At 36.0% G+C, this 27,112-nt stretch overlaps 3 protein-coding genes across 3 annotated transcripts; 1 reads left to right on the top strand and 2 right to left on the bottom strand.

Moving 5' to 3' along the window:
- The first annotated feature begins 174 nt into the window (after nucleotides 1–174).
- Nucleotides 175–26,274, top strand: LOC112030013 (calmodulin-binding transcription activator 4). Its single transcript, XM_065774341.1, has 15 exons — nucleotides 175–383; nucleotides 2,542–2,667; nucleotides 2,754–2,869; nucleotides 4,690–4,778; nucleotides 5,044–5,089; nucleotides 5,548–6,037; nucleotides 7,598–7,749; nucleotides 8,029–8,147; nucleotides 11,893–11,928; nucleotides 12,155–12,492; nucleotides 13,194–13,298; nucleotides 14,505–14,728; nucleotides 17,686–18,368; nucleotides 25,308–25,327; nucleotides 25,993–26,274. Exons 1-15 carry the CDS (start codon nucleotides 371–373, stop codon nucleotides 26,115–26,117), a joined length of 2,682 nt encoding a protein of 893 aa, XP_065630413.1. The 5' UTR covers nucleotides 175–370; the 3' UTR covers nucleotides 26,118–26,274.
- LOC136067921 (calmodulin-binding transcription activator 4-like) lies at nucleotides 19,834–20,982 on the bottom strand. The gene is made up of 2 exons (XM_065774367.1): nucleotides 20,385–20,982; nucleotides 19,834–20,169 (listed from the first exon to the last, which is right to left on the bottom strand). The coding sequence occupies exons 1-2, from the start codon at nucleotides 20,946–20,948 to the stop codon at nucleotides 19,849–19,851; spliced, it is 885 nt and encodes a 294-aa protein (XP_065630439.1). The 5' UTR covers nucleotides 20,949–20,982; the 3' UTR covers nucleotides 19,834–19,848.
- Nucleotides 23,009–24,157, bottom strand: LOC136067920 (calmodulin-binding transcription activator 4-like). Its single transcript, XM_065774366.1, has 2 exons — nucleotides 23,560–24,157; nucleotides 23,009–23,344 (listed from the first exon to the last, which is right to left on the bottom strand). The coding sequence occupies exons 1-2, from the start codon at nucleotides 24,121–24,123 to the stop codon at nucleotides 23,024–23,026; spliced, it is 885 nt and encodes a 294-aa protein (XP_065630438.1). The 5' UTR covers nucleotides 24,124–24,157; the 3' UTR covers nucleotides 23,009–23,023.
- Nucleotides 26,275–27,112: the final 838 nt, after the last annotated feature.

Below are 27,112 nucleotides of genomic sequence, written 5' to 3'. Positions count from 1 at the left end.
GACAAAGTATTAAAAATTTCCCTTTCCAAAGATTTGTGACCAATACTACCTAACCACGTCACATAAATATAAAATGTTATTTTTACCGAAGTAGCAGAGAATTGCACACTTCTTTCTTTTATGCACCTGCACCGCAGTTTCGTCGGTATGTCCTTTTTTTTTTAATTCATTTTTGTCTTCACACAGTCTCAATATCAAACTGTACAGTACTGTAATCAAATCTATATATCTCTCTTTCAGTCTCTCTCTCTCACTGTCCGTTGAGTTGGACTCAAAAATGACATATCTCGCAGCTTCTCTTGGAGTCCTGTAGTGAATTGAACCGTGGATAAGACGCTCTCTCTGCAATTTGTCCCTGTAAAATTTCACCATGATGCAATCAGGTATGCTTCATGTGATTCCTTCTTCTATGTCACTCACTCTCTGATTTTTTTTTTTTAAATTTTTTTGTTGAATATTTCTTCCTCCTTTATGTGACGCCTTTGATTCTGAATGTTAAACAAGAAATGAAAATTTTGAAAAAACTAGTAGTGTTTTTATTTTTATAATATTTTTACTGGTTGATTAGGTTTGGTTTGGATCTCGAAAATTTGGGAGATATGAGTGAGAAGAGAGAAGTTACCATTGAGGGAGGGTTTTTCTGGGAAAACATTTTATACTCTTTAAATAAAATAAAATAAAAGTTTTCCACTCTACTGGGCTTTTTTTTTATGTTGACGAGAAAAAAAAGTCCATTGACTTACGTTTTCCGCCATACCAAACACTAGAAATTGCTGGGAAAATCTCTTACGTCAAAAACTAAATGAAGCTTAACATTGAAAATTTGACTATGGATCAAGGTTTCAATTTTTTTTTTTTAATAATAGTTATATACAATTCAAACCATGCATCCATATAAAATTTGATATCCCCTGGTTTTATGTTTCTAATTTTCCAATCACACTCTGTTTGGTATACAGTTGGTCTAATTAATTACTTCCATCCAGTTTCTGTTAACTTTATTTACAGAAATAATTTAGTGACATGAGGTTCACCAACTTCATACGGTTAACCACGTTACACTCTATGTAATCACACTTCCTTTGCTATCCAATTATTTTAACGTGACTAATTTTCATTAATGATTTTTGCAATAACCGGATGAAAATAGTTTATTAGAACAATTGGATAGCACAAGAGGTGTGATTAGAATAAACACAATCCAAGGCTATCAATGGAAATACATCAAAATTCATATGCTGAATTGGAGGTTTGACACTTATTAAACATATTATTAAAAGGAGTAATGATTTTTGTGATGAGTTCCTTGCTGAAATTCATATGCTTATATGTTTAAGTTTATTAAAAAAATGTGACGATACATATCATTATGTATTAGCTCATATTATCAAATGAGCTCTAGCTCAAATGGCACCTTGAGAGTAACGTTTTAGACCCCAAATTGATTATGAGGAAAATTTATCAATTTATGTCCAATTAAACTAAATACGTGATCACAATTATATGGATGTAATCAATGAAACCAGCAAGTAACCAAATCTGTAAATCAAGTAGTAAAAGCATTAAAAACAATAAATAGATGATGACACAGTGATATGGTGACAAAGTGGAAAACTAATGGAGAAGTTCTCCAAAGGAAAATCCACTATCAAGCAAGGCAATCCACTATATGAGAAGGAATTTACAATCTTGGACAAACATTTGTAACCTAGATTCTAGAATCCTAGTAGATGAACTCACTATTGAGATTGACAGCAGCTTCAAAACATCTGAATTTATCATACATGGATCTCTTCATGAACGACACACCTGTGTAAATGACCAAAACCTCTGACCAACTCTAAGCACCTCCTCTAAGATTTGATACCACAGTGAATGTCACTAAGTTGTGGTTTCAAGCTTTGATCACACCAACTCGAAAGAATTTGGCTTTGTGCACTCATGGGTAGACTGGGATGGAAGTTATATTTTCTTCTCTATGTAGAACAGGGTTTTTGCCTCTTTTTACCACTGTCACTGAAATCGTGTTATGAAGGGCCTTATATAGGCAACGCAAGTAGTGTTAAAAGCAAATGCATCGACTTCTTTAAAACAGGTGACTGAACAAAGTCTGCAATTTTCTATCATTGATCTAATGATAATTGAAATCGTGACAAAATGTCTTCTTGAGCTGCCACTTCACAGATTGTTCTTGAAGACCTCAATGTTTGTTGCAGACTCAACAAATATTACACTGCCATGGAACTTGTCAATTTAAAATCTTAATACCTCCTACCCGTCAAAGAGTAAGGTGGAGGTTGAGGTTGGAGGTTCAAGGCCCACATGTTTTGTGTAACTAACAATACTATATATTTGTTTTAGGTATTTTAGTAATAAAATTAGGGATGCATTAGATAGTTTCTGCTTTTCTGTAGCTTTTCAAATAGATTACCAATATTAATATATGTCCTTTACATATATTAATATTGATAATCTATTCGAACCAGAGTCACAAAAGTTCCACTTATACACGTCTGACTGCTGTTCTTCGAATAAACACAGGATATGATATCAATGGTCTATTTCGAGAAGCTCTAACCCGTTGGCTGAAGCCTGCAGAAGTACTCTTCATTTTACAGAATCATGAGAAATACCAGCTCACTGAGGAGCCCCCTCAACAGCCAACTAGTAATGTTTATGCCTATTTAGACATTTTTTCAGGATTCTGACATCTTACTGGCTGTACATATTACTGACTACTGATTCTTTAACAGGTGGATCTTTGTTTCTATTTAACAAGAGGGTGCTTCGGTTCTTTCGTAGGGATGGTCATAACTGGCGTAAAAAGAAGGATGGAAGAACTGTTGGAGAAGCACATGAACGACTTAAGGTATGCCTATGCATTTATGGTTACTGGCCATCCTTTACTAGGAGGAACTCTTCCCTTTGTTACACTGATGCACTATATCTTTTTCTTGCTAATTTTCTGGGGAAGAAATCAATCTGAAATTTTTTTTGGTTTACTTTTCGATTTTTGGCATATCACTCGGTCATATATCCTGCTATGGTGTTTTGTTTGATAACTCTTCTGTTGAATATATGGTTTGTGACTTTATGTGGACAAGGGACTAGATTCCAGCAATTAGTGTTAAAGGCAGAGAGAGAGAGATGCTTGATTAGTTCTGCTAATTCCAATGCATCTTCAAATTTCTCAGTGTTTATTTTTGGAGATCAATATTTTTATTTCTTAACATGGTTTTTATGTTCCAGTTTATCATAATTCCATATTTATGTGGCTGACCATGATTAGTTTGTTGGGGATTCATAGTTGACCTCAGGATTTTGGAATTAAGTCTCGGTAGTAGTTGTATTTAATAATCCTGCATTTGCATGAAAGAGTGGTCCACAAACAATTCTAGACAAATCATGGAAAAGGCTGGGACCCTAGTGTTGTGTTTGGGTGAAGCATTTGTAGGCAGCATTTGGGCACATGAAAAAAATTTAAAATTCTTTCAAATAAAATTCTTGTTTGGGTGCATCATAAGAAGAAATTCAAATATCTTGGGGGATATTTTCCCAGAATTTGGGGGACTTGAAATTCTGTATTCAAATTCCACCTCTAGAGGTGGAATTTCTAAAATTCTTTATATTTTCTCTCTCTTTCTTCATTCGATGAAAAAAACTTTAAGAGCAGTTAGGCAAATGAGTGTTGTTGTGAACAACACCAGTGAACTTAAACGACCCAGTGTAGAACCCAGTTCATTGAGACTGAGTCCATATTTGGAACCAGCCGCCCTGTCAAGCCTAGATTAAACTCTTCACAAGTCTCCCTACTGGCATCTTGAAATTCTCAACTTGATGCCATTTTGCTTAGCTCCTCACCACATTTTAGCATTTTCACCCAGCTCCCAACCTCTCTGATCTAGCTCCACCTTCATTGCCATCTCTGCCACCATTTTCTACTTCATATTTAGATCTCAATTGTCCAACTTCTCTGTTGGTGACATTGCCATCAGCAACTTCAACCTAATGATATTGACGTCGTCTTCATTGGCCCCAATTATGTCGCTAGATAACGTCACTTCAGAACCAAGCATGGGGTTTATTACCAAAAATAAAGCTTTGTTGGTGGAGGTTTGGGAGTCTTGGCCTTCATTAGCGTCATCTAGGAGATCATCTCTGAGTGAGGTGCTAAGGAATTTCTTGGTTGGGTTGGATGAAAAGTCCAAAACCCCTCCCCTTCTCAAACAAATAAGATATATAATTAATGGGGTTATAAAAAATGGGATTGTAAATCACGTCATTTGAGATTTTCCCTTCAAAACTCAATTTCTTCATCCAAATAGTGTAGATGTTTTGCTTATAAATTTCAAATATTAGTTTGCACCTAAAATGGTTTAGCTAGAATGTTATGATCCTAACTTCCCACATGGATAAGTGTAAGCTTAACTATGTGTTTATAAGTTTTTGGGCACCCTTCCCTTGCAAGCTGGTTTTCAAGGGTGAGTTCTGCCCATGGGTTCCTAACGTGGAATAAGTAAAAGTTGTTCAAACATGTAGCTGGACTAAGTTGTGTGTGGTTGTGTTATGTTGCTCTGTTATCATTATTATACGTAATTTTTGTATTTACCATTTGTTCTGGCATTAATGGATTTCTATATATTGATTTTTTCTTCAGTTTTGAGTATGACAGTTTATCTGCATGGCTAGGTTGGAAATGTTGAAGCGTTAAATTGCTATTATGCACATGGAGAGCAAAACCCAAGTTTTCAGAGGCGTAGTTATTGGATGCTGGATCCGTGAGTAGAATTTTATTTATTAGCAGACTGTATGAAATCTTATACCTTTAAGTTTCCTGCTATGACCTATGAGTTATGGTTTTACCAGTGAAAAATTGTTTAGACAGATTTATGTTAGGCAGAGTTTAGATGGGCCTTGGAATTTCAGCGTGTGTGCTTGTTCATATTATATTTATAGTGTCATTTTGCAGTTGCTATGTCAACGGATATATATTTCTGAATGTATTGAGTATCATATTTACATGCATGTTATTTTGCTTGGCAGGGCATATGAACACATTGTTCTTGTACATTACAGAGAGACTAATGAGGTGAGTTTGTAGATCCTGATTATAAGCAAGGCTGATCTCACTGTACTTTTACTTGATTCTTATAACCTCTTTGTTGGCCTCTCCTAATCTATTTATAATGGCTTAGACCAATCACATTTCCCAGTTATATGTTCTTAATTTTGTCTGCATAGTTTTTCAATTCTTTTCAGCCATAGGTCGCTTTATCCTATCCTGGTGGGCCTAATTACCTTTGAATGTTTTGTTGCTCATTTCTACCAGACCATCAATATCATAGAACTAGTATGAGTTAATAATGCTTTAAAGTTTCTCATTTGTCAGGCGCTTCTGTATCAAGGGTCATGGATCCTAGATGTAGTTGTTTCTGTAAAACATAATCTGCTACCTCTCTGTTTGTGTGCTATTTAATATTTTCATTGTTTTCAATAGTGAGATTGATCTTAAAATAAAAATAAAAATGGTTGTGTTATTGGTTTCAGGGAAAGGCCACTTCTGGATCTGTTACACTCTTATCTCCAGGATCCCCTTCTACCTTCAGTCAGAGTCCTTGCTCTTATACTAAAAATCCAGGCTCTAACTCCATAATTAGTGATTTCTTTGATCCTTATCAGAGTTTATCTAGTCCAGAAGTGAGTTCTGAGATAGCCATCAAGAATAATGGGATGGATCACCTGGACAGGGTAGATAGAAGAGAACAGAGAGAGAGTTCTCCTGAGCTTGAGGTTACTCAAGCTTTACGAAGGCTTGAGGAGCAATTAAGTTTAAATGAAGACAGCGTCAAATATATTAGTACATTCTACAGTCAAGATGAAAATTCTAATGATTCAGATATCCTGCAATATGAAAGGGAGAATGCAAAGCAGGATCAATGTGCAGCTTTACTGCACGGACCAGAACATATTGGTCAGTTTTGTGGGGGACATGTTGTCATTCAGGACTCAAACAACCTTGAGTTTCTTTCTGCTGCAGGTTCTTGGGGGGGGGGGGGGGGTGTCATCCAGTGCATAGAATTGTTATAATGAACTTGTATGTGTCTTAACAGATCTGGTATATTGTTGAAACTACATTCTTCTTGGCTGTGTTTGGTTTCAGTTAAATTAGTTCTATATTTTTTGACATCTTGCTCATTGATGATGATATTCGTTGTGGAATCTAATATGATTTTCTATCTTCTTATGTTGTGTTTTATAGTTTCGTCAGCTTGTACAAGTCCTTGGTCATGAATGAGCAGTAGTGTTAATTTTTTATATGATAGTTATCATAACTACTTTGAACTCTTTTTTAGATCCATCACAAATCCACATCATTTCATCTGCATCTGGTGTAATGTATCAAAGCCAAAAAAGAAAATACAGATAGGATGTACCATTGTTTGTGCAAAGAAACCCCAAATTTATACTCAAGCATTAAAAAGGGAATTTTCTTTTTCTATATCAGTTTTTGAAACATATGATGTGCTTACTGTGAGTGAAGTTACCACATGAAACAAGGTTGAAGGTTAGAAAACATCTGTGAGAAAAATGCCTACCTTCCTAGGTACCTAGCTAGGGGTGTGAGCACAAGCTTTAGAAATATGACAAGTACTGCCCTGTAGAATTATGTTTTATATAAAAGAACATGTAATTGCAATGCGCTATCAAAGAGTACTTTGGGGGTAGGCTGTAAATGAATGGGGCTGTTCAGCTCAGGCTCTACTTGGGAAAAGCTTGTTATGTTCATTTATTTAATAAATGAGCCATGCTCAAGCCTGACGTTAGACTTGACTAAACATGCTGATCTCAAAGAAAATAATGTGCTCATGAACAAGCTTGTGAATATGAGGCTTAATTTAAGTAATATTATATTATAGGTTTATATGCATATATGTATAAATTGATGTTTATGTTTTGAAATGTTGTAAGATATGTTCACCTTCAAAAGGCTGTATTCATTGTACAATGCTCACCCCTTTATGGGGTTTGGGAAAGGGGGTTGGTATCTAGACTTGCCCCCAACTTTGGAGTGTTTGATTTCTAGGCTCAAACCCATGACGCATTGCTTGTGTGAAAGGCACTTGCTATTGCCCAAAGGTTTGACCTTAGGTGTTCAGCTTTAAATTTGTTTTTAAATTTAAGAATAGAGAACCTAAATCCTTTAGATGGTAAGGCTATTCATTTTCCTTAAATTACTGTAGAAACATGGAGAAAAAAAGCAGTTAAAATTGTATGCCTCCGTCCTGTTTAAAAGAAAGTAAACTCTGATACATCAACTTTCAAGAGTTGCTAGGTCAGTCCTTTAGATTTTCTTCAGTTTGATCACTCAAAACATTGAATTGCCTACCTGCTTTCTTTCTCACTTCTTTTGCCTGAGATTTTCTGTGCATCCAATAGTTTCCAGTTTGTAAAATGTTAAATGTCATAATGTTCTCAAATTTTCAAGTCTTAAGCTTCTGCTTCGTTCGCTTTCCCTGTTACTGCTTTTCTTTGTTATTGTAAAAAAAATTACATGGGAAAAGAAAACAAGAAAGAGCTGATGGAGTCACTTTTGTAGGTGACAGTGGTAAAAATCACAATCAATCGTTTGGGCATGATTTTACCGATGGAAGTAAAGGATCTTTATCTTGGACAGAGATGTTTGGGTCATATAACACTTCATCAGGTGTTGAGTCCCAGAGTGAAAACTTGTACATATTGGATGGAAATGTGAGTATCACAAAGAATCTCATGGTGTCTTTTATTTCACATCTATGATCTCTCTCATGTTTGATCCAGACTCTGATTTATTCCTGGTAGTATCTGTAATTTTTTATTTTTTATTGTGGGACTCAAAACTTTTTCTACTTATCCTTTACAATACGCCTTAATTCTGTCTGTCGACTATATAGGTTTTTTTGTGTGTGTGTGAGAGTCTATATATAGTATATGTTAAATAACTCTTTTGAATAGGGTGTTATTTTTAATTCAGTTTCATCTGTCCAACAGGGAAAACCTCCTTCTTCAGGGAAGGCACCTAAGGAAGAGCAGGAACATGGTCATTGGCTAAATTTCGATGTAGATAATTTTGAAAACAGTATGATTTCCTCTGCTTCTGATAGTAACTAGCTTGTAACTCCCTATTTATGCACATACTCATTTTAAAACAAACACCATTAGATACATATAAAACGTTTCTATCTTAGTTTAACTTTGTTGGTATTCATTTTAGGACTTTTTTTTTTCAATTCTTGAAAAAACTTTGTAAGGATAATATTTGATAGTGCGCGCTAAGTGGAGGGTGAGGTCATGGGTTCAAGACTTATTGGATGCATGTGTAACTTACCAATAAATAAATAAAGAAGATAATATTTGGTAGAGTATGCAAATTGTTCATTATTAATTGTTTCATTTTACTTAAAGGAAAAAATGGTAGTTTACTAAGCTATTTGTATACTTAATTTTTACTTCTTAATGTAATTTTTGTTCTTGTAATGTAATAAATTTATTTAGTAATTAACATTTTTACAAATAATTTTCATGACTGAGTTTTTATGAAAATATATTGAGAAGGAACAGCAAATGTTTTAGAACTTAAACTTTCTTGAATTAATAATAATTTTTGTAATGAAAAATTGGATTAGTTTAAAATGAGTTGAAAGTAGTTCTAAATAAGCCTCAAGTACAATTAGATAGAAGTGGTTTTAACTGGGCTTGAATAGTAATGGGTTAGAAGTAATTTTAATTGGAGGGACATTTGGCAAAAAATTAGAGCGCAATTAAAATCTAATTTTGATGGAGTAGAAAGCTAAATAAATAGAATTCCCTTTTGGTGCGGACACCACATGATAGCACATCTGTGAAGATTATCTTTATCATTTATGTTATCTTTATTTGAGTTTATCTTTAGTATTGGATTAGTATTTGAGATTGTTAGGATTATTGTATTAGTATTTGAGATTGTTTAGGATTTGTTTAGGAGAGTTTATCTTTATCTTTGTGATTCCTAGAAGCTGTATATAAAGCTCCAGATGGTTTCTTTTGTACTTTACTGATTATTATTATTATTATTGAGATTATTTTCATTGATTTGTTTGGTGGTGATTCCAAACACCTTAGGTGGGAAGCCTAAGGTTCTACGGTTGTCCTACATCACCTTTCCTTCTCAAAAAATGTGCCACTTGATGGAAACTTAGACAACTATATATATATATATATATAAATATTTTTTTTTTCTTTTTTTGACGCTGTTTTAGCCTTAGTGAAATTTTATGAAGTATTCATACTTTGCTGTAGCATCATAGAAAATTAAAGTGTTAACCGCAAAGAGTAGGTGGATCACCATGAGGGGGTATTAGACCTGGTACCAACAGTGAAGCCCAAAATGTGTCCAGCCAGAACCGCACCATCCAACAAACGGCTTAATGCCTCCATAACAATAGCAAATAAGAGCGGGGAGAGAGGATCTCCTTGGCGCAACCCTTAGAGCTCCCAAAGAAATCCTTAGGGGAGTCATTTATCAAAATCGAAAATCTCACTGTGGAGATACAAAACAGAATCCACTTTCTCCATTTCTTAGAGAATCCGCAACGCTGCAACATATATATAAGAAAATCTCAGCTGACATGCTCAAAAGCTTTCTCCACATCTAACTTATATAAAACCCCAGGTATCCTTGCCTTGCGCCAACTATCCAAACACTCATTAGCAATTAAAACAGAATCTAGGATTTGTCTATCCAGAACAAAAGCATTTTGAGACTTAGAGATAATTCCAGTAATCACCCTTCTTAGCCTCTTAGCCAGCAACTTGGAAATGACTTTATAAATACTACCCACAAGACTAATAGGTCTAAAGTCTCTCACACTGACAGCATCTACTTTCTTTGGAATGAGAGCAATGAAAGTTGCATTAAGGCTTTTCTCAAAGACAGCTTGTGAATGGAAGTTGGCAAGAACCTTCATAATTTCAAGTTTTAAAAAGTCCCAACAAGCCTTAAAGAAAGCCATTGAGAAACCATTTGGTCTTGGAGATTTATCGCCATTACAACCTTGAATGACACCATATACCTCCTCTTCCTCAAATGGTCTTTCTAACCAAGCAGCTTCCTCCTCAGAAATCATAGAGAAATCCACTCCATCAAGCACAGGTCTTTGGCCCTCATTTTCAGAGTACAATTGTTTATAGAAGTGAGAGATGCAAGCTGCTATTGAATTAGGATCCGATGTCAATTCACCTTCCACCATCAGATTGTCTATCGTATTAGATCTTCTGTGGGAGTTTGCTGTTCTATGAAAGAACTTAGTGTTTCTATCTCCCTCTCGGATCCAAAGGGCCCTAGATTTTGCCTCCAATATATTTCAACCATAAGAGTTACCTTTTCGAGATCAATGCAAAGACATTCTTTTTCCAAAGTCTCATCATATGACAGAGGACGACTATCTTCCAGCGAGTCCAGTGCTTCAAGCTTCTTCCATAACTTGTTCATCTTATTCTTCACATTGCCAAATTCTTCTACATTCCATTTCTTTAAATCTAGCTTCAAAGCTTTCAATTTGCTTGCAAACTGAAAGCTAGGGGAACCTTGAAAATGATAGGACTCCCACCAAGTTTTCACTTTCTCTACAAAACCCTCTGCCTTTAACCACATATTCTCAAAGCGAAAAGGACGACTGCCTCTGTGAAAATTTCCCCCTTCTAACAAAACTGGAAAGTGGTCTGAAAGTAATCTATGCAGCCTTTTTTGACGAATATTAGGAAAGTGCTCTTCCAAATCAGAAGAGAGAAGAAACCTGTCTAGCCTAGACCGCGAGGCCATTGCTCCAGAATTAGACCAAGTGAAAGTACCTCCCTCCAATGAAATCTGAAAAATCAAGCATGGCTGATGAGAAAGAGTCTGCACCAAGTCGCTCCAAAGGAAATCGCACGACATTAAAATTGCCTCCAATGCACCAAGTCGCATTCCACCAACTATGAATACCAGCCAGCTCTTCCCAAAGCAGTCGCCGGTCACGATCAGAGTTTGGTCCATATACACCAATGAAAGCCCAGACAAAATGATCTACCACATTCTTAAATTTGCAAGAGACAGAAAACCTTCACATTGCTTCGTCAATTTTTTCCACCATCCTTCTATCCCACATCACCAAAACACCCCCCGAAGCACCTATAGAGCCCAAATATAGCCAATCCAAATGTTGACAACCCCACAAGCTCCGAATCTCTCTCCTTGTTATCAATTCCATTTTTGTTTCCTGCAGACAAATAATGTCTGCACCCCAACCTATGATCATATTCTGAATTCGAAGTCTTTTTTCACAATTATTCAGCCCCCTAACATTCCAGGAGATAATTTTCAAATTCATTGAGGCACCATAGAATCTCGTTCCCCACTAGCATCTCCTACCAAATCAGGATTATTCTCAAAGTTCCAAGAATTTAGCAGACTTTTCAACTCCCGATGCCCTTTAGAACTTGTCTTAGGCTCTCTCTTCTGAGAGCAAACTACCTGCATTTTAGCTTTCTTCCTAGCCACTAAAGCTAAGAAAATCCCAGTAATTTCCGCTTCGAAGCCTTCCAAGGAAGTACCCACAGATTTCCTAAAGGCTTTAATTCGTTTCTCAACCCATGGTGATAATTGAGTGGAAGTATCTGCCACTTCTACAAGTGGAGCAACTGGGTTAGCCATCGCCAAAGGTTGCACAACCAATGGTTCTTTATCATTTTCCCAGTTTACAAGACCCCCATTAGATTCCCCCAACTCACAATCTGACCCTGAAACAAGAGAAACATTATCCAGAGCACCTTCACATTCATTCGCCCAACTAACAATATGCCCTTCTTCCTTGAAAGTGTTGTTACCCTGTCCCACAGCTCCCTCAAGATCGGAAAAGTCCGACAAGCTCCTAGGTGAGTGGTAAAGTGAGGGAGGGGTAGCTATCTGCCTACCTCCACGAAGCTCTAAGACCCATTTCTCAGAATTACCCCAGGTGTGCTCCAAATCTTCAACGAAATTCTTAATGGAGGAGTGAGGCTCAACATGACAATCCTCAGCTGTAACTAGTACCGGAGCAACTGGCAAATCAGAGAGAGCAATAGCGCTCGATTGAGAAGTGCTGTTGGTCAACGGTGGTAGGTTGATGGCCGACACAGACCCAAATTGTAAAGAATCAGCCCGTGGTGGAGAAGAGCTGCTGTTGTTGGTGGTGGGGCTGTTCTTCACTGGTGGGGAGAAATTGATATCGGCCGTCGATGGAGGAGTGGGATTGTTCTTCACCGGTGGGGAGATGACGATGTTAGACGTGGTGTCCTTGATGATGGTGGACATTGGTTTTATTATAGAAGAAAAACCAGAGTATCTTTATAAAATTCCACTGCTTATCAACCGAGCTTTGAATGATGGTCCACCTCTTCATGACTGGTTGAATTTCAGAATTCATATTTGGAAAACTACTAGTGGTGTGGACATTAGATGTAGACCTCCAAATAAGCTTACTTATGGACACAGATGCCAGAAGACATCCCATTAGGGCTTATGGATGGGGCCTACCATTAGTTGGGCCTAAGGGCTAATCACTTAATGTCTAAGATTAATTTTAGTTACGTAATTTAGTTATTTCTTTTCCTACTTCGTATAGGAATTTTATTCCATTTCTTAAGGTTGGTAGAGTTATTTTCTTTTCGTACTAAATAAGTTTGGAACTCTATGTAAGAACACAATGTTTAACATTCTTTTATAGCTTTCTTTAGGAATAAAATTATTTATAATTTTCCTTCATAGCATCGTGCTAATTCTGGGCAACTCTAGTACTGGATTCCTAGGTTTTGCTTTCTTGCTTGGTACCGATTCCACATAAGTCTAGGTGTTAATTCTTGGGTTATTTATAGTTATATTTTTATGTTCTTTAATTTCAGGGTTGAATCAGTTTTGGTTTTGTCCTGCATCTAATTTTGGTATTAGAGCAAACTCTAATCCACACAATTAACCGAGAGCCAAGACTAAAATAATTGGTCAATGTTACACATGTTAATTTACCAAACATCGCAAGCAAAACATTGGTCTTTATACTCTTATTTAAAAAAAAAAAAAAAAAAAAAAAAAAAAAACATTGGTCTTTATAACCCCNAGTATATGTTAAATAACTCTTTTGAATAGGGTGTTATTTTTAATTCAGTTTCATCTGTCCAACAGGGAAAACCTCCTTCTTCAGGGAAGGCACCTAAGGAAGAGCAGGAACATGGTCATTGGCTAAATTTCGATGTAGATAATTTTGAAAACAGTATGATTTCCTCTGCTTCTGATAGTAACTAGCTTGTAACTCCCTATTTATGCACATACTCATTTTAAAACAAACACCATTAGATACATATAAAACGTTTCTATCTTAGTTTAACTTTGTTGGTATTCATTTTAGGACTTTTTTTTTTCAATTCTTGAAAAAACTTTGTAAGGATAATATTTGATAGTGCGCGCTAAGTGGAGGGTGAGGTCATGGGTTCAAGACTTATTGGATGCATGTGTAACTTACCAATAAATAAATAAAGAAGATAATATTTGGTAGAGTATGCAAATTGTTCATTATTAATTGTTTCATTTTACTTAAAGGAAAAAATGGTAGTTTACTAAGCTATTTGTATACTTAATTTTTACTTCTTAATGTAATTTTTGTTCTTGTAATGTAATAAATTTATTTAGTAATTAACATTTTTACAAATAATTTTCATGACTGAGTTTTTATGAAAATATATTGAGAAGGAACAGCAAATGTTTTAGAACTTAAACTTTCTTGAATTAATAATAATTTTTGTAATGAAAAATTGGATTAGTTTAAAATGAGTTGAAAGTAGTTTTAAATAAGCCTCAAGTACAATTAGATAGAAGTGGTTTTAACTGGGCTTGAATAGTAATGGGTTAGAAGTAATTTTAATTGGAGGGACATTTGGCAAAAACTTAGAGCGCAATTAAAATCTAATTTTGATGGAGTAGAAAGCTAAATAAATAGAATTCCCTTTTGGTGCGGACACCACATGATAGCACATCTGTGAAGATTATCTTTATCATTTATGTTATCTTTATTTGAGTTTATCTTTAGTATTGGATTAGTATTTGAGATTGTTAGGATTATTGTATTAGTATTTGAGATTGTTTAGGATTTGTTTAGGAGAGTTTATCTTTATCTTTGTGATTCCTAGAAGCTGTATATAAAGCTCCAGATGGTTTCTTTTGTACTTTACTGATTATTATTATTATTATTGAGATTATTTTCATTGATTTGTTTGGTGGTGATTCCAAACACCTTAGGTGGGAAGCCTAAGGTTCTACGGTTGTCCTACATCACCTTTCCTTCTCAAAAAATGTGCCACTTGATGGAAACTTAGACAACTATATATATATATATATATAAATATTTTTTTTTTCTTTTTTTGACGCTGTTTTAGCCTTAGTGAAATTTTATGAAGTATTGACAACCATCTTGTATTACCAGCTTCTATGTCTCTGGCTGAGGAAGCCGACAGGTTTAAATTTCCTGCGTATTCTTCAGAGATAGAGTCTCATGGAACCAATTCCAACTACTACATGACGTTTTTTGACCAAGACCAAACAGGAATTCCTCTTGAAGCAGACTCAAGTTTGACTGTCTCACAGAAACAGAAATTTACCATTCGGGAAATATCCCCAGAATGGGGTTATGCCAACGAGGCGACAAAGGTATGTATCATGTAAGTCCATGTCTTGGGTGCTATTCCCTAAGATGTATTATGCTTCCTTCGCTGAGACGGCAATATTGTTTCATTGACTGAATACTTGGTTTGTTTACTGGATCTCCTATTGCTCTAGAGCATCTAAAAATCAGGCTGCATATGTTGAGTGATTAACTAAATCCTTATCTGACAACATAATATTCCTGTTTCATGAAAGATAGGTTTATCAACTTTAACTAAATGGTTGGGTACAACACGGTTTTTTTTTTGATAAATAATGGAATTGTATTAATTAAAAGTCCAGAACCCCCTATTTATGCCAGACTGCCCTTGGCAATATTTGAGCATGGACTTTATGTTAGGACTGTCATATACCTTTAGGAAGCATGATTCAATTCTAGTAATTGTAGACCGTTTCTTTAAGATGGCCAATTTCATCTCATGCTCCAAAACCTTGATACATCCACAGTTGTAAAGCTTTACTTTGATGAAATTATCAAGTTGTTTGGTCTTCCTAAAACCATAGTGCATGAAAAGGATTTTTGGTTCATGAGTTGCTTTTGGGAAATCCTGTGGCATATGGTAGGCACAAATTAGAAGTTTTTCACAGCATTTCATCTTCAGGTTGGGCAAATTGAGGTTGTTAATAAGAGTCTTGGAATTTCTTGAGTCCTAGTGATGGCAAAAATGCCCTGCTTGGCCTGTGTTGCCCCACTTAGGCTTTCCCTGCCCAGAAGAGTTGATGGGATGAGGATGGGCCTTGCTTGCCCCACTCCGTCTTGCCCTGCCCTGTGTACATATATCATACATATCCAAATTATAATTTGTTTTTTTTATACATATATTATTACCATCCCAAAACACTTGTCTCTCATTCTCTCTTTGTACTTTTAGAGCCACCCTTCCCCATTCTATTTTATATTTTTTTAATTAATGTTGGAGCCATATCATTAGGGATATTAAAATACCTCTACCTGCCCCATCCATAATCTGTCCCGCTCCTTTCCCTGCCCTGCTTTATCTTTGGTTTTATTTGCTTGAATTTAATAAAATTGATTACAAGTTTCTTCCTTTCCTTGGTTAAAAAGTTATTGCCTTTTCTAACTTGGTTTAGAAGTTATTTCCTTTCCTTTTGTAATCTAACGTGGGAAATCTATTTAGATGCCCAAATGTTTAGTATTGTTACATTGACTTGATTCGGAATGCAGCTCCTTCCACTTTCCCTTGGAAAGGAATTTGGAAAGTTAAGGTTCCTAAAAGGGTGGCTTTTTTTATGTGGACAGCAGCCCATGGTTAGATTCTAACTTTAGATAATCTTATGCTTCGTGGTCACCTTTTGGCAAATCATTGTTGTTTGTGCTGTTGCAATGCGGAATCTGTGGATCACCTGTTACTGTTTTGTCTGATAGCTCATTCTTTGTTGATGTATGCTTCAGTTGTTTGGGATCAAATGGGTCATGCTAGGCTCAGTTGTGGACTTATTATTTTGCTGGTATCATTGGTTGGGGAAGCATAGCTCCGATATTTGGGATTTGGTTCTAGGTTGTTTAATGTGGACTATTTGGACTAAACGGAATCGGCGGTCTTTTGAGAATGAAGGGAAAACTATGGTTCAGTTATTAAAGTATTGCCAGCGGATCCTCTTTGATTGGTCTCGATGTTGGGGTTATTCCGATTGTTCTACCCTTTTGGATTTTCTTTCATCTATTAGAATAGATTAGGGCCTGCTTCTATTTTTTTTTTTTTTTTAAATTTTTTTTAACTACCATGAACTATTTGTGCTTCTCTTGTTTTTATTTTATTAATAATATTCTCTTCTTACTTATCAAAAAAACATTGAAATTTTTGCCAGTGACTTGGTGTTGACTCCAAGCAACTAGGTGCTGACTCTCTGGTTTTACTTTGTTTTTTGCGCTTGGTTTTGATTCCAAGAAACCCTAGATTCCGATTTCTAGGTTTATATTTTTAATTTTTTTTTTTCTGTTTTATTTGTTTCCCACAAATTCATTGAGAATTTGTTGCTTCATCAACTTCAGTATCAAACAAATTTTGTGACATTTTTATTTTCCATAATATAGTTGGTTTTCTCTTGAACTAGATAGCATAAGGTTCATGGACTTAGGTTAGGTCCACTTCAGTGAATTCCTGAATGTCCTCTTTAACTTTTTCAAAATGGTAGAATCTCTATCTGAAACTGAAGATCTACTGGTCATGCCATGTTAAATGGATTTTGATCCACTGGGTCATTAGCCCTGCCCTATTATTTCTTTAATGGGGTTTGTCATTTATTGACAGATTTTTGAGGATTTGTCTTTTTTAGAATTGGATGAAAAAGATTAAAATGACTGTTCAAATTTCACCTTCATGCTATATAAGGGTTGGTCCTGATCTAATAATTCAACATGCATTCCCTAGATGGATATGCTGAATTCTGCCATAAATTAATTTGTTGGTGCAGCTGTTATTTTGTGGAGTGTTAAATTACTGATTGTCCCAAACTCTCCATTTAGTCCCAACACATGAGATTTTTAACATTTTAAATGGGAGGTAGATTGGAGACAGAAATCGATCTCAGGATCTCCCGCTTGATACCATATCAAAATAAAAATGAAATAGAGAATATTGTATCACAGATAGACGCACGAGAGAGAACACATGAGAGTTGTGTGGTTCGGCCTTGTGGCCTACATACACAAGACAAGAGCCCAAAGGGCTACAGATTTACATACATCTTTCTTGAATATACATTACAATGGGATCCATATTTGTAATGGGATTTACATACTCAAGTCTATGATAATTTGAATTTGAACTGCATATTTGTTGCCTCAATCCCACGATTTTATCTAACAATTATTCCCATAATTTTCTCCCAAAATCAATGTCTTGATTTGGTCTTCAATGACATGGAAAATAAATTATACTTTCCATCATGGAGTTTAAGTTTAAATAATTCTAATGCAGGTCTTCATTATTGGATCTTTCCTCTGTGATCCATTGGAATCTGCCTGGACTTGTATGTTTGGTGATCTTGAAGCTTCTATTCAGATCATTCAGGAAGGTGTCATCTGCTGCGAAGCTCCTCCTCACCTTCCTGGAAAGGTGACTCTCTGCATCACTTCTGGCAATCGGGAATCCTGCAGTGAAGTCAGGGAGTTTGAGTATCGGAGTAAGACTAGTGCTTGTGCTCACTGTAATTCGCCTAATACAGAAGCCGCCAAAAGTCCTGAAGAGTTGCTGTTACTTGTTAGATTCGTGCAGATGCTTCTTTTTGAATCATTGATGCAGAAAGGAGACACTGTAGAATCTGAAATTCAACTACTTAGAAGATCTAAAGCTGATGATGATTCATGGGGTCATGTCATAGAGGCTCTCTTAGTTGGCAGTGGAACTTCATCCAGCATGATTGATTGGATTCTTCAAGAGCTTCTAAAAGACAAGCTGTGCCAGTGGCTTTCATCCATATCCCAGGAAGGACCTGACCAGACAGGCTGTTCCTTGTCCAAGAAAGAGCAAGGGATAATACACATGGTTGCAGGGTTGGGCTTTGAATGGGCCTTAAACCCAATTCTCAATTATGGTGTCAATATAAACTTTCGTGACATTAATGGGTGGACTGCTCTTCATTGGGCTGCACGCTTTGGAAGGTAATTGAAACTCCTGATATTGCAACAGAAAAATAAGGATTATAGCTCTTATATGAAGAAGCATTTGTGTTCCCAAAGTTTTTGGAACTGATAAATTGAGGTTTTAGCTGTTTTTGACCTTTGAAATCCCACTATAGTAATGCAAACAAATATATAAAACGAGAGACCCAAAGTACTGAGAAAATGACTTGTAACTATGAAGTTGCAAGGAATCATTCCTTGGGAATTACAAGATAATGAAAACTAAAATGCACGAACATCCCAAGGACAGTTTGAATATGTCTGGGACATAGTCCAAAACGCAGTCAATCTTAAAGTTTTTATGATAGGCACTTCAGCTTAAAGTTGAAAGGTTAAAAAAGGCCTAAAATTGAGGAGGAGCTTGATGCTTTATGGCCTACTAAGAGATGTGGCTTGGTCCAATTCGAAGAGGGAGTCTACAGTGGAGATGAGGTTGTAGAGACCATGGTGGTGGTCAGAGGAGCGGTCTCAACATGTTCAAGGCACAGGGCAACACAGCAGAGTTCAGTGGAGCTTGTTTCTAGTGCTGGCGAGGAGGCCATCAATCTCAGAGCTTTGCTGGCAGAGAGCCTCTGCGTCTCTGTCTCTCTGTCTCTCTCTTATATTGTGTCATGACTCTCAAGGAAGGAGATTTTTCTTTTTGTTTTGGGTCTAAAGTGAGGAAAGTGAGAAGGAATCAAGGAATAGAGTAAATGAGAAAGAGTACTAGCCAACAGATTGGGCCAATTGGCTCCATAAGATACTGGACCTTTGGATGATTTTATTTATTTATTTATTTTTAAAAAATGGCCTTTTCTATTGAAGCAGACAAATAATTTGATATAGGGTTCCTTTTTTTTTTTTTTTAGGGAGAAATTACATTTACTAAAAGATGATAAATAAATATATATCAACATATAAAATATATTGCAATTTAAACCTAAAATGATCATAAATTATGCCTATATATATAATAACTTAATTGCTGTATCCCTGTCATGTCACTGTGTTTGTAATTCTTAGAATGAAAAGGTACTAGTGACTAAGATGTGAGGTAAAACTTTTACCATTTAAAAAAAAAACATGTATTTGTTTGTTTAACAGGTTTGGCATGACATCATAAATAAGCTCTACCAAGGATTGCCAAGCATTTGGCATTGAAAGGCATTGGGATCAGGGAAGGGACTAAAAAAACACTTGGTTATAGATGACTATGGGTTGATCTTAGGCACAAATTTGGATGCTGTCGCTTCATGTCATGCAGAATAATGCTGATTCTTATTCTCACTAATTAGAAGCAAAAATAAATCAGAACTCTTAAGTTCCTTCCCTTTTCCATATAGTTGTTTCTAATCCTATATGTTGTCAATTGCAAAATTAATGAAATGTTTAAAGATGAACTTGAGGTTGAGATTCAATGATTTGAAATCACATATTAACTTGTTGGATCATCGTCAACAAACATGGCTATAGTTGAACATCAATTCAAGATCTCTCGCCTACTAACCTTAGCTTGGCGGTATATCTCAAGCACACGATGATATTGTTGACGGGCCTCTGGAGAGTCAACCATTGACAGCACCCGTGAGACAGCCTCTTCAATAGCCACATCCACTTTTTGTTTGCGAAACACCTTGAGAATGTCTTCATCTCCAGTTTCATCAATGACCTGTGTATCATTCCGAAAACCTCGCAAACCAACTCCTTTCCGTCTCCATCGGAGTACAACCTTATCTAGAATTCCAACAGCCCAACAGATTTCCTTGTAATGCTTCCTTACCTGATAACCTCTCACATGAGCCTGCCAAGCAAAAGTTAATAATCTTTATAACTAACTAATTTAACATGGATGTGAGTTTGTTATTATGATAAAAAAGAAAGGGGATAAATTTATATACTTCTTGAGTCATCCATTATGTGAGTTGATAAATGTATGTGAGTAATATCTACACACATTACTCAAGCACAGAGAAATTCCCAGTGTTCAGTGTGTCATCAGATTGAAAAAGGTGATACCTGTATCTTAACAATTTTCTGGCGAAATGCTAGGAAATCCTTGCGGCTTTTCCAACCTCGATACTTCTTCTGAATAGATAATGCAGCTGAATTGTAAACACGTGGGTTACGAAAGGCTAGCCTTGACAGTGCTGAAATGTCATCTGAATTGATACCATAGTCATCTATACTAGCAGCAGAGGAATCTTGTCTCTGTATTCGTTTTCTGAATGAATGTGCACGGAAAGCAGATTGTATACGTGCAGCAGCCTGGGCTGCATTCCGGACAGCAGCTAAGGTGTCTTTAAGGGTAATTTGATCCTCGCTTAAAGCAAGACTTCCTTTTGAAATGCTATTCACAGTTATTTCTGCTTCAACCTCAGCAGAGCCTTTGGAAAGCTCACTTTCTTCCAGTGTGAGGGATGACAGATGGCTAGTTAATGCCACCTCTGAAAGGTAGCCAGCCAGTCCTTTGTGCCCATTTGTAGCTGCAATAGATGCTGGGGTTTTACCTCTTGGATCTTGTGAATTGGGATCTGTCACTGCCCCAGCTGATGCACCAGAAGCAATAAGTGCAGCAACCATTTTTTCCCTGTTACAGAAGAGCAATATGTAAATGGTAAACTAATCAAATAACATGTAGGCATTAAATAATATAGCAGATGGGATAAAGAATTTTGGCATAGAGATCAACAACCTTAAAATTTTTTTAGATAAGATTAATTGCATATGAATAATCGACTTAGTGATGAACCTTAATGATAATAATATGCGATGGCTTACTACTAGTCAAACCAACCTTAGTGATATACGAATTTGCTTCTTTTTATTTATTTATATAAGTAAAAGTTTATTGAAGAAAAATATAAAGGTTCTATCCAAGTACATGAGATGTGTAATGATAGTACAACATGAAAACAAAAGAAAGCAAGATGAAAAAGAGTAAACATATAGAGCTAGTGGAAACTCAAGGAATCCAGGAAATGCAAGAACCCCACAACAGAAAAAAACAGACTGCAAAATCCAATCAAATAATGACTTCAGTAATAGATACTTCAACTTTGCTGCACTTAGGTCATGTCCCTCAAAGCACCTATCATTCCATTCTCTCCAAAGACAACACATGAGACATAATGGAACTGCCTGCCATATCCACCCATTGCCTCTTCTTCTGAAACACTCGTTCCAGCACACAAACATCTCCTGCACCTATTTTGGCATCACCCAAGAAACACCAAACAGAAAAAATATCATAGACCACGGCTCCTGAGCCACAGTGCAATAACAAATTGGTGCTGTTCAATCATGTGCAGCACATCCAAGAACATTTTGAGTGTAACATTTAACCCATACTATTTTGCATTGTATCCACTTCACTAGTAGTCATCCTGTATCTTTTCTTCCCTCTAGCCATAGGTATGAAATACAAAGAACTAATAGACCAGTGATGCACCGCTGTAATTCCTTTCTCAAAATGATCTAGAAATTCATAGATGTGTTCAACTGTTGTCGCAAACAAGTATTTTCTCCCCTTTGGGTGGAAGTCTATGAAATGTCTAACATAATCTTTTGAACAATATTTCATGAACAAGTGAGGAAGTTAAAACATATAATAATTGATTTCAATATATATATATATTAGATTTCAAACTTCAAACTGGGAGAAAGATTACACATGAAGTTTAGCAGTATACATTTCTACGCTTTTCTGAANCTTGTTTCTAGTGCTGGCGAGGAGGCCTTCAATCTCAGAGCTTTGCTGGCAGAGAGCCTCTGCGTCTCTGTCTCTCTGTCTCTCTCTTATATTGTGTCATGACTCTCAAGGAAGGAGATTTTTCTTTTTGTTTTGGGTCTAAAGTGAGGAAAGTGAGAAGGAATCAAGGAATAGAGTAAATGAGAAAGAGTACTAGCCAACAGATTGGGCCAATTGGCTCCATAAGATACTGGACCTTTGGATGATTTTATTTATTTATTTATTTTTAAAAAATGGCCTTTTCTATTGAAGCAGACAAATAATTTGATATAGGGTTCCTTTTTTTTTTTTTTTAGGGAGAAATTACATTTACTAAAAGATGATAAATAAATATATATCAACATATAAAATATATTGCAATTTAAACCTAAAATGATCATAAATTATGCCTATATATATAATAACTTAATTGCTGTATCCCTGTCATGTCACTGTGTTTGTAATTCTTAGAATGAAAAGGTACTAGTGACTAAGATGTGAGGTAAAACTTTTACCATTTAAAAAAAAAACATGTATTTGTTTGTTTAACAGGTTTGGCATGACATCATAAATAAGCTCTACCAAGGATTGCCAAGCATTTGGCATTGAAAGGCATTGGGATCAGGGAAGGGACTAAAAAAACACTTGGTTATAGATGACTATGGGTTGATCTTAGGCACAAATTTGGATGCTGTCGCTTCATGTCATGCAGAATAATGCTGATTCTTATTCTCACTAATTAGAAGCAAAAATAAATCAGAACTCTTAAGTTCCTTCCCTTTTCCATATAGTTGTTTCTAATCCTATATGTTGTCAATTGCAAAATTAATGAAATGTTTAAAGATGAACTTGAGGTTGAGATTCAATGATTTGAAATCACATATTAACTTGTTGGATCATCGTCAACAAACATGGCTATAGTTGAACATCAATTCAAGATCTCTCGCCTACTAACCTTAGCTTGGCGGTATATCTCAAGCACACGATGATATTGTTGACGGGCCTCTGGAGAGTCAACCATTGACAGCACCCGTGAGACAGCCTCTTCAATAGCCACATCCACTTTTTGTTTGCGAAACACCTTGAGAATGTCTTCATCTCCAGTTTCATCAATGACCTGTGTATCATTCCGAAAACCTCGCAAACCAACTCCTTTCCGTCTCCATCGGAGTACAACCTTATCTAGAATTCCAACAGCCCAACAGATTTCCTTGTAATGCTTCCTTACCTGATAACCTCTCACATGAGCCTGCCAAGCAAAAGTTAATAATCTTTATAACTAACTAATTTAACATGGATGTGAGTTTGTTATTATGATAAAAAAGAAAGGGGATAAATTTATATACTTCTTGAGTCATCCATTATGTGAGTTGATAAATGTATGTGAGTAATATCTACACACATTACTCAAGCACAGAGAAATTCCCAGTGTTCAGTGTGTCATCAGATTGAAAAAGGTGATACCTGTATCTTAACAATTTTCTGGCGAAATGCTAGGAAATCCTTGCGGCTTTTCCAACCTCGATACTTCTTCTGAATAGATAATGCAGCTGAATTGTAAACACGTGGGTTACGAAAGGCTAGCCTTGACAGTGCTGAAATGTCATCTGAATTGATACCATAGTCATCTATACTAGCAGCAGAGGAATCTTGTCTCTGTATTCGTTTTCTGAATGAATGTGCACGGAAAGCAGATTGTATACGTGCAGCAGCCTGGGCTGCATTCCGGACAGCAGCTAAGGTGTCTTTAAGGGTAATTTGATCCTCGCTTAAAGCAAGACTTCCTTTTGAAATGCTATTCACAGTTATTTCTGCTTCAACCTCAGCAGAGCCTTTGGAAAGCTCACTTTCTTCCAGTGTGAGGGATGACAGATGGCTAGTTAATGCCACCTCTGAAAGGTAGCCAGCCAGTCCTTTGTGCCCATTTGTAGCTGCAATAGATGCTGGGGTTTTACCTCTTGGATCTTGTGAATTGGGATCTGTCACTGCCCCAGCTGATGCACCAGAAGCAATAAGTGCAGCAACCATTTTTTCCCTGTTACAGAAGAGCAATATGTAAATGGTAAACTAATCAAATAACATGTAGGCATTAAATAATATAGCAGATGGGATAAAGAATTTTGGCATAGAGATCAACAACCTTAAAATTTTTTTAGATAAGATTAATTGCATATGAATAATCGACTTAGTGATGAACCTTAATGATAATAATATGCGATGGCTTACTACTAGTCAAACCAACCTTAGTGATATACGAATTTGCTTCTTTTTATTTATTTATATAAGTAAAAGTTTATTGAAGAAAAATATAAAGGTTCTATCCAAGTACATGAGATGTGTAATGATAGTACAACATGAAAACAAAAGAAAGCAAGATGAAAAAGAGTAAACATATAGAGCTAGTGGAAACTCAAGGAATCCAGGAAATGCAAGAACCCCACAACAGAAAAAAACAGACTGCAAAATCCAATCAAATAATGACTTCAGTAATAGATACTTCAACTTTGCTGCACTTAGGTCATGTCCCTCAAAGCACCTATCATTCCATTCTCTCCAAAGACAACACATGAGACATAATGGAACTGCCTGCCATATCCACCCATTGCCTCTTCTTCTGAAACACTCGTTCCAGCACACAAACATCTCCTGCACCTATTTTGGCATCACCCAAGAAACACCAAACAGAAAAAATATCATAGACCACGGCTCCTGAGCCACAGTGCAATAAACAAATTGGTGCTGTTCAATCATGTGCAGCACATCCAAGAACATTTTGAGTGTAACATTTAACCCATACTATTTTGCATTGTATCCACTTCACTAGTAGTCATCCTGTATCTTTTCTTCCCTTTAGCCATAGGTATGAAATACAAAGAACTAATAGACCAGTGATGCACCGCTGTAATTCCTTTCTCAAAATGATCTAGAAATTCATAGATGTGTTCAACTGTTGTCGCAAACAAGTATTTTTCTCCCCTTTGGGTGGAAGTCTATGAAATGTCTAACATAATCTTTTGAACAATATTTCATGAACAAGTGAGGAAGTTAAAACATATAATAATTGATTTCAATATATATATATATTAGATTTCAAACTTCAAACTGGGGAGAAGATTACACATGAAGTTTAGCAGTATACATTTCTACGCTTTTCTGAAACATGGACTTTGAAATATAATTTGATATAAAGAATTATTTGAATAACATATTAGTTCAGATTTTAATGCACTATGTGAGTCAGTAAGTGATAAAAGAAATTACACCACCCCCACCCACCCACCCCAAACTCTCTCTCTCTCAAATAACCCGAGAAATGGGCTTCATTTTTTTAAGCTTCTCGTTACCCCCAGGAGTCCCACTACCAAGTCTGGCTAAAAGTCGTAACTCCTTAATTGAGCTTTACAAGTTCAGTTAGTTGCAAGTCGTGATTTTTTTTTTTTTAATTATTAATATTTTTTTTAATATGGTCAGGATAGACTGGTTCTCTTGATGTTTTGTTTTGTTTCCAGAGTAAATGCACTCTCTTGAGAACACTAATTTCTTTTCTGTCCAAAATTCATGAGACAGTTTGTGTGTAGATTTCCAACCATACATTTCATTAGGTTGAATGATGGTTCACATATGTTATATTGGATGCAAATCATATTTTAAAACATGTACAATTGAAGATGTTATTCGAGTTCAATCATGATGTGTGATTACTTTTGGAGGGGTCCCTATTCTATATATTTGGAAGCCAGGTGTATGACTTCTTTGGCCAAACATCCTTAAATTAACGATAAGAATTAAAAAAAGATAACATGACTCCAATATCCTATATTATTTAGTAGTAGTATTTTTCAAGTTTATCCTAATGGGTCTCTCTATGTTGGCATTTTATTGGCCTATGTGTATAAGTTAATGAATTTATTCAATTATTCATGCAGGCTGAACTTGATGGCATGGATAGTGAAGGTGTGGGATCTACTTCTCTAGGTGATGTGTTCGGAATGGAAGATGAAGATTTGTATCAATTCCCATAGCATCTGTTAATCAGTCTAACTAATCATAGGTTGACCATTTTTTCACCTCTCTAGATGGTTTCTGGATTTAGTTTGTGCATAATGGGTTGGATTTCACTAAATTGTAAAGTGATCGATAAGCACTTGCTCTAATATATTATGTAAATGCTTCATGTAATTGTTGTAAATGGTTTTTATAGGGGTTTGAATGGGTTTAAGTAGAGAGAGACTCTCTTGCCCTCCCTCTCTTTCAGATATCCTTCTCTTTGCAGCAGGTAGGCCAGTGAAAGCCTCAGAATTAAATCAAGTCATGGAATCCAGACCCTTCTTACATAGCTACTTTCCCATCTGGCTACGGTGCTGAAACGATTCTGGGGCTTTTTTTTTGGGGGTGGGGTGGAGGGGGAGGGGAAGAGAGGGGTTCTATTATTTAAATATTATTTAAAAGATCTCCATTGGTGAGAGTCTGAGCCTTAGATAAATCCCTTTATTCTCTGACCAATAGCCCCACGATTACGGAGTCTTTGAGTACCTATTTGTATCCTAGTTTTACCCTAGTGTGCTGCAAGCTGGGAGTGAAGAATTTATTATGCTTAGAAGTTGGTTCATGCGCCCAAGACTTGTACCTTATCTTCCTAATGGATTCAATGGAGAGAGAGAGGGAGAGAGAGAGAGAGATTAAAACTATATTCGATTCAATTGAACATGTTTTTAAGATTAGAGAGATTTTTTTTTTTTTTTTTTTTTTATTGAAGATAAATTTTGGAAGAAAAAAAAAAGCTGTATTTTGAAAAGGCAAACAGTTTGAAAATGTTATTTCTGATTTTCTTGGTGTTTGGTGCAAAATTGGACCATGTTTATTATTATTTAAAAAAAAAACATTTTCCCAAGATACTAAAAATAATCCAAAAGAAGTGAAAAGCTTAAAACATTTTTTGAAACACCTGTCCTCAAAGCTACCTTTATTCTGTTATGTAACCAGTCTTTTCCCATCATAACCGTTGCTATATCTTCGC

The sequence above is a fragment of the Quercus suber genome, unplaced genomic scaffold, assembly GCF_002906115.3.
Source record: "Quercus suber isolate HL8 unplaced genomic scaffold, Cork oak 2.0 scaffold_91, whole genome shotgun sequence".
NCBI lineage: Eukaryota > Viridiplantae > Streptophyta > Magnoliopsida > Fagales > Fagaceae > Quercus > Quercus suber.
This window is presented reverse-complemented; position numbering and strand designations above follow the sequence as displayed.